Source organism: Schistocerca gregaria, chromosome 3 (genome assembly GCF_023897955.1).
Source record: "Schistocerca gregaria isolate iqSchGreg1 chromosome 3, iqSchGreg1.2, whole genome shotgun sequence".
NCBI lineage: Eukaryota > Metazoa > Arthropoda > Insecta > Orthoptera > Acrididae > Schistocerca > Schistocerca gregaria.
This window is the reverse complement of record NC_064922.1, coordinates 370,053,201-370,065,564: the sequence shown is the minus strand read 5'-3', so window position 1 is coordinate 370,065,564 and position 12,364 is coordinate 370,053,201. Positions and strand designations below refer to the sequence as shown.

Here is a 12,364-nt window from a genome sequence, read left to right as displayed (position 1 = left end):
GGATGCCAGCCAGCCGCCACTACACCCGTAGTACTCAGCAGCTCATCCTGTCATGTGGCACAAATGCAATCTTCTTGTGCCTCCAACACACCACCACCTACGACTCAATCAATCACCTGAAGCCAGCATATGTGAGCCTGTGTGCACTGCTAGCCATCAGGACCAAGATGGAACCAAGCAAAGATGGTGGTGCCTCACCAAACACCACCAATTTTAGTGTTTTCCCATAGAACATCAGGATAGAGGCTGTCTTGTAGTTTATCCCCCATGGCAACACAACAGTGCTGCTCACGATGTCAGACACATCACCCCTGCCACTGGACCTTTCCCTGGCCAGCACTTCTAAGTCACCAACCAAAAACGGCACATCCCCAGTACTGAGAGGCCATTCACCAGTGCCACAGTGCTGGCACATGCCCACACTGCAATCTGTGACCCAGGCTACCAACATGGGGCACCAAAAATAGCACCTACATAGAACAGTACATCACCCACACAGGCACCCTGTGTGCCACCTGCCATGTATCACCAGCATACTACCATCTGTTGCCAAACCCTGACCCTGCACCATGCCATGCCTCACCATGCCAGCAAATTGCCTTGCAGTGTAATTCCCAGCCCTGGCTGGCAGTCCGGTGTCAAATCACCCAAGTACCAGGGTGGCTGAGGGACAATACCAAGCTCGCTGTGCACATTGTTGCCATGCCAACCACTGTGGCATATGCTGGCACTGCTGAGGATGCCCTGCAGCCGGACATGGGGACTATGATAAGTGTAAACGCTACCCATTCTTTCGTTGCTGCAGCAAATGTCATATCCTGCCACCACTGTGCCGCCATCCAGCATGGGGGCCACACTCTGACCACCACCACCACTGCTGTCGCCGATGCCTCACATTGTCTCCTTCTCACAGGGAGCGGTACACTGTAACCCATGAACACCTGCCACCCATCTGATACAGCAGTTTACAACAGTAGGTGACACACAGATCAGTCATGAGCAAAGTGGACGTAAGTAGTGGAGTCTCTCTCTGCCATGCACTACAGTGTTCCAGCTTTGGCATTTTTCCAGAGAGAAGCTTGTGATGGAAAGAGCTCCTGAACCAGCAATTTTTTTGCTGATGCTTAATGACTGACTTGCTTGACAGAGCAAGATACTGTTTTGTAAAGAGTGCCTATTGTGCTCTGTGAACATAAAGAAAAAACTTGCCACAAGTACAGTAATGGTATTTTGGACATGATGAGATGATGAGATGATGATGCTGGTGGGTCTGTACTATAAGCTTTGGCTGAACAATAATTACTGGCATCTGCAAACCTTACGGAGCACTAGGGGTGGAGTATTAAATTATTCTTCATACAAACTAATTTGATACTGATGTTTTCACACGATAGTAGCAGTTCCATAGGATTGGTAGACTACTTCTACAGCAAGGAATTCTTGGTAACAATTGCACCCTAACTGACAGTGTGTCACATGTTGCTTGATTGCCATAGACTATCATGTGTGTCCACAAGTTTTTCATTTTTATGTATTAATTTTTTAGTTTTGGCTGACTGCTGCATCATCATCATGATCATATGTGTACAGATGGCATACACACCTCAACTGTGAGACCCTGTGATATTGCCTTTGTGGCTTATACTCAGCATTTCACCTGTAGTGACATGATGCACACTTAGATTAAACAATTCCATGCAAGGCATACTTGTGAACTCTTTACTTTTTGTTCCCTGTATTTGCTTGGGTATAGAATCAATGTATATATGATATATTCTGATTACGATGCAAAGTCCCTTTCGGCATGTACACATGTTGAAAGGAACTGGCACTGTGGCCACCATTCTACAGCTGATGCTAGTCCTTATTGGTAATTGTGAAATAATTTGAAGTATCTCTGTATATAGTTTTTGACATTTACAATTTGCTACTTTCTACTCACTGAAACCATCAGTTCAGTCAGGCTATCATGTCCTATAGGAATTATTTGCCCTGTGTCCATTTTTATTGCTACATACTTTTACTGTGTTATTGTTCTCCTGTTAATTTTTGTGTAACTGTATATGTTCCAATAATGAAGCTGAAAAACCAAAAAATACAGTTTCTATGTCCTGCTCACTTTTGACCCACTAGCAGACATAAGTATTAGCACAGCATGGGAAGTTTATGCGTGGAGTGTTAGTGAGGATTGCCTTTTTCATAGCTTAAAACCAAATGCTTCATCAAATCAATAAATTCTGTTGATTCACTGTTTATGTTAAAATCTGCAGCTATGATAATCTTTTCTTCTGCTCTTTTGTTAGTTTCTGGAAGAGACTCTTTAGTTTAAACATAATTACTTTTGTAACTTCTTTACCTGGTATTCTGTATATTCAAATTATTAGAATTTTTTATCACTATAATTCAATACAGCAACTTTCAAATATGTGCTCATCATTTAGAAAATTAAAATCATCTCTTACATTATATGTTATAGAATTTCTAATTAGAATGCATGAATTCCCATGAATTTATTTGCTTGTACAAAAGCTGCTGGCTACAACATAGCTACCTAATTTATGAAGGATTTTGATGCTGTGTTTGGTTAGCCAATGTTCATGTAGCTAAAGGAATAATATATGTCTCCTTCTTTCCAAAAAAATTTATAGATTGTCAATTTTTGCTTCTTTGCCATTCATATGCTATTTATGTAAGCCACTGATGTTTAAATACATCAGAAATGTGCTTTTACTATTACCTCTTCTTTTAAGAATATATTATTACATTTTATTCCTTTAAGCAGCTTGTCATCCCCAACACTCACATTTAGTTTCCCTTATTGTTTATAAGTATGTGCTTGTCAATAAACATCTTGTTGAATTTTACAGATTTTTACGTGTTTAAATATAGGCCATCCAAAGCAAATTCATCCACTAAATAAGCTCATTCACACTGCTTAGTCATAATTATGTAACTAAAAATATTGCCATCAAATACTGTAGTTGGAGTCGCAAATGATGGTGGTCGAATTTGGGATCATTCCGCATACCTACATCAAACATTCTCTGACAGCCAGTGAGTGTGCAGTAGTGTTCTGAGCCCTCTGCTGTGAATGTCTTATCCATTGCTAGCATTAAACATGATCACAGTGAGGTATTTAGTGAATTTTTATTCCATTTGTTGTGAATTACCACAGATGCTGGTGATTGGCAGCAACATACTACACAAACAAGTGAGAAACATAATTTGCAGGATACATGCTTACATGAAGCACATAGCACATTTATGCATGTACCTCAACTTTCGCTTGGAACCACCAACAATGCAATCCCCATCTGTTTCTCGATGTGTGCAAATTGCCATCATTCATGGACCAGAGTATATTTGCATGATGTAGTGGAGAGTGCAGCCAATAGATTTCAAAAATTACATCTACATCTACATCTACATCCATATTCCGCAAGCCACCTGACGGTGTGTGGCTGGGGTACCTTGAGTATCTCTATCAGTCCCCCCTTCTATTCCAGTCTGATATTGTTTGTGGAAAGAAGGATTGTCTGTATGCCTCTGTGTGGACTCTAATCTTTCTGATTTTATCCTCATGGTCTCTTCGCGAGATATACGTAGGAGGGAGCAATATACTGCTTGACTCCTCGGCGAAGGTATGTTCTCAAAACTTCAACAAAAGCCCGTACTGAGCTACTGAGCATCTCTCCTGCAGAGTCTTCCACTGGAGTTTATCTATCATCTCCGTAACGCTTTTGTGATTACTCAATGATCCTGTAACGAAGCGTGCTGCTCTCCATTGGATCTTCCCTATCTCTTCTATCAACCCTATCTGGCACAGATCCCACACTGATGAGCAGTATTCAAGCAGTGGGTGGACAAGTGTGCTGTAACCTACTTCCTTTGTTTTTGAATTGCGTTTCCTTAGGATTCTTCCAATGAATCTCAGTCTTGCATCTGCTTTACTGATGATCAACTTTATATGATCATTCCATTTTAAATCACTCCTAATGCGTACTCCCAGATAATTTATGGAATTAACTGCTTCCAGTAGCTGACCTGCTGTTTTGTACCTAAATGATAAGGGATCTTTCTTTCTATGTATTCACAGCACATTACACTTGTCTACATTGAGATTCAATTGCCATTACCTGTACCATGCATCAATTCTCTGCAGATCCTCCTGCATTTCAGTACAATTTTCCATTGTTACAATCTCTTGATATAGCATAGCATCATCTGCAAAAAGCCTCAGTGAACTCCCGATGTTATCCGCAAGGTAATTTATGTATATTGCGAATAGAAAAGGTTCTACAACACTCCCCTGTGGCACACCTGCAATCACTCTTGCTGCGGAAGACTTATCTCCATTGAGAATGACATGTAGCATTCTCTTGTCTAGGAACTCTTCAATCCAATCACACAATTGGTCTGATAGTCCATATGCTCCTACTTTGTTCATTAAACAACTGTGGGGAACTGTATCGAAAACCTTGCGGAAGTCAAGAAACACGACATCTACCTGGGAACCCGTGTCTGTGGCCCTCTGAGTCTCGTGGCCAAACATCACGAGCTAGGTTTCACATGATCATCTTTTTCGAAACCCATGCTGATTCCTACAGAGTAGATTTCTAGTCTCCAGAAGAGTCATTATACTCTAACATAATATATGTTCCAAAATTCTACAACTGAAGGACGTTAGAGATGTAGGTCTATAGCTCTGCACATCTGTTCGATGTCCCTTCTTGAAAACGGGGATGACCTGTGCCCTTTTCCAATCCTTTGGAATGCTACGCTCTTCTAGAGACCTATGGTACACTGCTGCAAGAAGGGGAGCAATTTTCGTTCACGTACTCCATGTAAAATCGAGCTGGTATCCCATCAGGTTCAGTGGCCTTTCCTCTTTTGAGCGATTTTAATTGTTTCTCTACCCCTCTGTCATCTATTTTGATATCTACCATTTTGTCATCTGTGCGACAATCTAGAGAAGGAACTACAGTGCAGTCTTCCTTTGTGAAACAGCTTTGGAAACAGGTGACTAATAACAACGTGTTAATGTTGTATGACAGGATAAATGAGACCTTTGATTGATTTATGGAATACAATATTAATGTATGAGTAGTAGTTGTTATTATGGGGACCAGATACAGAATCACTTACTCTGTCTATTGCACTTTTTTCTGGTGTTTCTGGCACCTCCTCAATATCTGGCTCTTGTGGGTCCATGTCAGATGGTATGGGAGCAGCTTCTAGACGTCCCTTTGCTGGTGGTGGTGGTGCTATCAGCCTGTCGTTTTCCTGTGAAATGTACTTTATTTCTGTCAAAGCAATATTGTCACACATAGATCTAAATAAACCTCTAATGTCAAGCTGTTATTTTATTGACATGTAGACTAAAACCAATGTGCTGCTGAAATAAACTAACAAAAACCTTGTTAATGGAGATTTAACATTTAAACCAAAACCTCTGATGAAGCAAAAGCAAATCATATGTTGGGGAGGGGGGTGAGGGTTACTACAAATATTAGGCAAACAATGGATTTTAAATGATTTTTCCACTTATGACTATCCATAATTAACTCACCAAATGGCTGTTGGTGTGTGATGAATAAAGTAGTTTGATCATGTTTCTATAACCTTTTAATTTACAATATATCCAAAATACTCTGGGACATTGGCTTCACTTTGATTCAGATGAAGTAACAAATGACAAGCGCACAACTCAGTACACAAAAATTTTGCCTTATAAGATTTAGTTTGCAGTATATTGAATGTCCAGTCAGCAAACTGCGGTGAGGATTTTTATTACCTCATTTTTGGGGATGGGGGGTAGATAATTGCAATTTCAGCCAACACTCACCTCACTTATCTATGTACTTTTCATACTTATAGATGGCATATGGCACTTCTTGAGTTCTATTTATACACATTATTTTTTACACAAATTTGTTTACTTCACAATAGTGATTTCATTTTGCAACCAACAAAAAGGGTGTCTTGTCTTTTCTTACAAACAGTCTTTCTTCTGGACTTTGTGGTATTATAATGTTAGGAAGAAAATCTCTGTGGGATTTGTAAAAGAAGGAGAGAGATGGTGGCAAGTCAAGTTTTGAAATGAGACTGAGAAATGAGTTCAAGTACCTCTGCTGTCATATAAGTTGATTTTAGTATATACTCTTTTGAAGAATATAAAATATGTTATACGTACCTGCATATTACTAATAGACTTGTGATTGTTTGCAGCATTGAAGAGATATGTTGCAAGATAAGTCACAGGATCTTGTGGTCTCTTGTCTGCTATTTCTTTCAATCCCTTTATGAGTGGATCACCAAGTGCTAGAAAAGAAAAGAAATCTGTACTGTTATTAATAAAATAACTCGGTGATATAAAAACTTTTTAGTTGAGTTTTACAAGATTTAACTTGGAAATACTCCATGAGAACAGGACTAGTTTAACGCTGTAGCTACATTACCTAATTATCATTACACAAAGACAAGTTAAGTGAAAAGCCATGATCCACTGTATTAGAAATAAGTATGCCTACTTTCTCTGGAGATGATTTAAGAGACTGAAAAAAAAAAAAAAAAAAAAAAAAAAAAAAAAAAAAAAAAAGAGTAACGAGATTTAAAAAAATAATTTTTCAGGTATTATGGGAGGTAAAATCTCACTGTGACTGGAGAATGGAATTCCACAAAAGGAAGAGATAGAGAAAGAAAAATATGAGGGGTACACAGAATGAGGGAAAGGAATAAACTGAGAAATTGCTTGGTAAAATTTTGCATTGGGAAAATTGTTGATAACACTTGGTTTATAAAACATGAAATATGGCTGTATGCATTCAAACAGACCTGGTGACTCTGGAGAGTTTCAAATAAATTATTTAATGATAATATAAAAATTTAGAAGCCAGATTTTAAACTGTAAAACATTTCCTGGAACATTTTTGGATTCTGGCCGTAATTTATTAAGTATTAAATGCTGATTAAAGCTGGAAATCACAGAAAGTATGGGACTCATGTAAGCTGATATTAACAGAGTAGATTCAGAGTTTGATGGGAGTATATAAGTGGCAAACCAGAAAACAAAATGGACAGGCAACATAAGGATTCATTGGTCAGAATCTTTCCTAACACTGGCCAGAACATTTTCTTATAGTAGCTTTTAGGTGGTGTACCCAATTAAGAGTTTTGTTCAATATCTATAAAAAAAAATCACAATCTACGGGAGGTCCTCATCTTAAATGCAACTTTCCCTACCTGCACAAAGGTGAGAGCCTATTGACCTCTCAATATTAAGCTATATCGCATGTTGTTCCTTCATATTTTTCATTATTTGTGTTCAACAATGGTCTAAATTTGACTTAAACAATTGTAAATCTTGGATCAGCATATTGAAAACATATATTTTTTTGTATCAGTGCCATCTCTGTACAAATGCATGAACAACTCACACTATGCTTATACAGATTCTTGTGTTTTGACTAATTCTATCACTGCTGTGAAATACGTAACAGGGAAAGTGTTGTATAGTATTGCAATTGTTAAAGCACCAAATTGTGCAGTTGTATCACTCATTGTATTGGCATCTTACCATGTTAAGATATGAGTTATGTTCCTTAAGTGTAACCCTTCAGAGTAGGCGTGGAATGTATTTTAATTATTGTTAATTACTGGTGGTAGGGATTAGAAAACAGGGAAGGCAGATTACATAGCTAGCTCACTAGCTAGTTTGTAATGGTTATGTACATCACAGTCATTATAACCAAACTTCACATTAAATAAAAGAACTTCTACTCACATGCTGCCAGGTAACGCCCTTCTTCAGTCCAAAAAACTGGCTCACCTTGTGAAGAGGCTATCCTTCTTTCTGAAAAAGTAAAATTACAAGAAGAATATAATCTCATAGTGTGATCTGTTTATGTGCAAACACTCAGACAGACAGACAAACACACACACACACACACACACACACACACACACACACACATACACATACACACACACACACACACACACACACACACACACACACACACACACACACACACACACATGTGCTCACAAATTTTCAGAATTGCCCCTCAGAACATAAATAAGTTGTTACACACATATGACAGGTACCATACATTTCCCCCAGAGGTTGTTGTGATTGAAAATGTATGTATTGTCTCAGATAGCTTGTAGAGATTTTTTAACATGCGTGTCAATGTTTATTAATATTTAATGTTGGAAGTGTCATTTTCTGTTTGGTGTTGTTGATACAGATTTTTGCATTTATTACTCACTGGTGATGATGGCAAGCTTTGATCCCAAGGAAATTAGATTTACATATACAAAGTGCAGTTGAAGATATGGCTGGTAGTCCCAAAACTGATAATTTGATAAAGAAATTGAAGATCATCCTTGCAGTCAGAGGCTAATTAATTTACAATTTTGACACATTACATGACTGCATTCCCACCTCCCATCATGATATAAAGCTTAAATATACACAATCCATACCAGGAAATGGGAATTGTAAAAGAGAATGTCATTTGCTGTTTAGTTATTTTCTGGATGGTGTTGTAGACACTGGATTTTGCACATATTTCTGAATGATAATGACAAAAACCTGTGATTCTGAGGAAATTATACCTAACACTGATTGGCTGTATGTACATGTTGCATCTAGAGATGGGGCTGGTAGTTGTGAAATTGATAATGCGGGAAAGAAAATGAAGACCATCCTTGCAGTCAGAGGTTAATGCATTTATAATTTCAGCTCATGCTAATCAGTGTCCTTTGAGACTTGTCTTTCATATTAGATCTCAGACTCTTTTTTTTCTTCACTATCACACTGCACTATCCCACTTCTTTCCATGCTGATTCCTCCAGATGATTCTTTAAACTTCAGTCTACTCTTCATCATTGCTGAATTTTGATTTGAGTCTATATCTGCTAATGAGTATGCCTTCAATCCAACAGATGATTTTGGAATCTCTGTCTGATCATGATATAATCCAGCCAGAATTGTCCCATATCTTCATGTCTTTTCCAAGAATACCTCCTCCTCCTGTGATTTTAGAACAATGTATTCCTTATTACTAGCTGAACCTTATTCCAGTATTCAATCAGTGTTTCTAGTCTCTCATTCTTACTATTAAAACTATATACTCCCGTAACTCTGTTTTACATTACATCGCCTACTACTGTGTTCCAGTCCCCCATGACTATTACATTTTCATTTTCCTTTGCATGGTGAATTACTTGTTCATTATCCACATCTTTTTTATCTTCTGCTTATGACATTGGCATGCATCCCTGAACTAGTTTTGATGGCACTGGTTCCCTGTCAATTCTGGCGTGAATAACCCAATCACTGAACTGTCCACAGTAATGCATTCTTTGCCCTATATTGCTATGCATAAAGAATGCTACTCCCATTGTACCCTTTTCTGCTGATGTTCATATATATTCATCTGGCCAGAAATCCCTATATTATTTCCATTTCACTTCACTGACTTCCAAGTTTTTGCGTTTCCCTTTGCAGATTTTTTAGCTTCCTTACTATAGCCATAAAACTGAGATTTCACATATTATCTTCCTGAACACAATCAGACTACCGAGATTCCACTCTCTGGCTCATAGAATGTTGCACTTTCATTGGTGATTCAATCTTTTTGGTTTGGTTACCTCCTCTTTGTCAGTCCCCTCCTGGAGATCCAAATTGGGAACTAATCTGGAATCTTTTGCCACTGAAACTCTGGCCAGTCTTCCACCTTCTTTGACTAGGCTGTTGTTAGAACAAGGCTGCCTCCTTATACTGGAAGTCTTTGGCTGGTGTTCCTGAGAATTTTTATTCAGTATGTAAGCAGTGGCTGGAACCAAACATGGGACCAGGGCATTTTGATTTATAGTAAAAGACACTACCCTTAGACCATGGTTGCCTCCTTACACTCTTAATTGTAGCAAAAATTTTAATTCTGCCCCCCCCCCCCCCCTCGCACCTCTCTCTCTCTCTTCTCTTCCTCCTCCTTGCCCATCCCTCTCCCTTTCTCTCTAGCCTCCCTGGCTCCCTCTTCATCTCCATCTTCCTATCCTTTCCTCCTCTCACTTTCCATCCTCCTCTCCCTCTTCCTATATCTTATATGCTGTACCATTTGAACTCATTTCATTTTGTTGTGCAGCTGTTGAATCATCTGTCAAAAGACCTGCCTAATACTATCCCACTAGCCCCCCCTTGCCTCATGCATTCTTTTCTACCTCCTCTCCACCTCCATTTCTGTAGTTAACTGCTCTCAATAAATGATAACAATAGTCAATCTTGCTACAGCAGCAGGAGTGTGTGTTTGGGTGTTTGTGTGGTCATTTAGTGATTGTGTATACTTTTGCTAGTGGAAGAACAAGAGTTCAAAAGCTGGTGTAGATACTGTTTTCTTTGTGTGATTCTCTGTTTCACATATCAGTTTGCTACAGGTGCCTTTCCTTTACTTTATATATAGAACTAAAAGTCTGTAATACATTGGACTCTTGCACCATCAATTAAGTGAACCTAGGGATCCATTAAAACTATCATCATAGGAAAGCTATGCAGACTACTCTGTAGCAGGTAAACACTCAGGTAAATACTTAGAATCTTGTTGCTAGAATAACAGGTACATAAAGGAGATTCAGTAACTGTAAATTGGCAATCTGGGTTTACAATAATCACATACAATATGAACATTTCTGGACATCCCATGGCATTGTGCTACTATGAAGAAGATATTGACATCTGGTAAAAATTATGAAGCTTATGGAGATGACAGATTAATTTGTCAAAACTGGTAACTCATAATAAAAATATATTTGCAGCTAATGGATGAATTTTATTCTGGAGAGCTTAGAATACCAGTACAAGACTCTCTAGAGTGACCATAGCAATTCATGCAAATGAGTTAGGTTTTCCCAAATTGATCAAGGAGAATTCCAGAATGGTTCCTTAGAAAGGGATATTGCTGGTTTCCATGACCTATCTGACCTCATTGCACACTAAACAGAGAGTTATTTATGTTTCTAGAGAGATGATTCAACTTGTATGTAGAACTTCTCTGAAACTGTTGACTCCCAGCAACATCACTTGCTGTTCAAGCTATAAAGTTTTTGTTCATTTCTGTACAGGAACTTATATTTAGTATATCAGCCAGGCTAGACCTTGATTTGGATGGTCAGGCAGCAGACATGGCAGCCAGCTAACAAGTGGTGACCATAGGAAGAACTGAATCTCTACTTGTAAACCAAGCTTTGTGCCATAACTGATATACCAACTATGATAGAACCATCAATTTCCAGACCTGCTGAGCATTTACAAACCATCAGGCCACAAAATGCTGCAAAAACCTGTACTGTGGTTTCAACAAGTGGAGATCAATTTCCATTTGTAGTGATCAAAATGTGTTCTACAATTTTGCAATGGTGATGACTCAATAGACCATCAGTACACTGGTGAAATTTAAGATGTGATAATCATGCCACCTACAACAAACTCTTGTGAGAAACTGAAGATGGAATTGATGCATAGTCTCTTTACCCAAAGAAGAGTGCATTAGGCAAGTTATGACTCAGGAAGATATTGGCAACTGGAAGCCATCACTGTATCTGAGACACTTGAGGACCAAGGTTGACACTGGCACCTTCCCCAATAATTTGCTATGTGCATTACAGAGTAGCCACCTACGATGGCAAGTAAATGCAATTACAATATGCCCTTGGATGCAGTGACTGACTTGGCTGACAAGATAATGGTTGCAGTGACATCTGCCCCAATACGTTTGGTGACAGAATCGCATAGCAGCATATTGCCAACAATGATAACACACGCGGATGATGACAATCTTGCAGCCAATGTTAATGTGCTCACCAAATATATCAGTGAACAGTTATCTCAGTGTGATCATAAGTGCAACAGAAACTGTTGCTGCAAGAGGTCAAGAATCCACTCTTCCACAACCTCTTGAACTTTTTGGGCAGGTCAACATTCCATCTGTTGGTATCATTATTGATCTAGGGATAAGGTGCACAAATGCACCTCATCTTGCACCCACCCAAATGCCAGCAACAATCGGGCATAGCTGCATCACCCAAACGCTGAGCATGATTGCAGCATATGTTTATAAGGAAGTTAGACCAGAAGTATGCAGTGGATAGTGGGTCTGATTTATGCATATTTCCTTGAACTTTATTACACAGTTGTTCACCACTAACATTGTTCTGCCTGTCTGCAGTGAACAACTCTTCTTTACAGATGCTTTCAGTGAATGAAATTAGATCTGGGGTAGCGTTGTGTCTTTGTGTGGGACTTCACAACTGTATATGTAACAGAGCACAACACTGGAGCCAATCATCAACAGTATCACTGGCC

At 38.8% G+C, this 12,364-nt stretch overlaps 1 protein-coding gene across 2 annotated transcripts in view; it reads right to left on the bottom strand.

Annotated features, from left to right (window-relative positions):
* The window catches only part of LOC126355260 (uncharacterized), a 378,424-nt gene that overhangs the window by 56,326 nt on the left and 309,734 nt on the right, over positions 1-12,364 (bottom strand). For both annotated transcript variants that reach the window (XM_050005547.1, XM_050005548.1), the window contains exons 10-12: positions 7,784-7,852; positions 6,194-6,321; positions 5,146-5,283 (exon numbers count right to left, since the gene is read on the bottom strand). In XM_050005547.1, the coding sequence (XP_049861504.1) occupies positions 5,146-5,283; positions 6,194-6,321; positions 7,784-7,852 (335 nt within the window). The remainder of the gene's footprint in view (positions 1-5,145; positions 5,284-6,193; positions 6,322-7,783; positions 7,853-12,364) is intronic.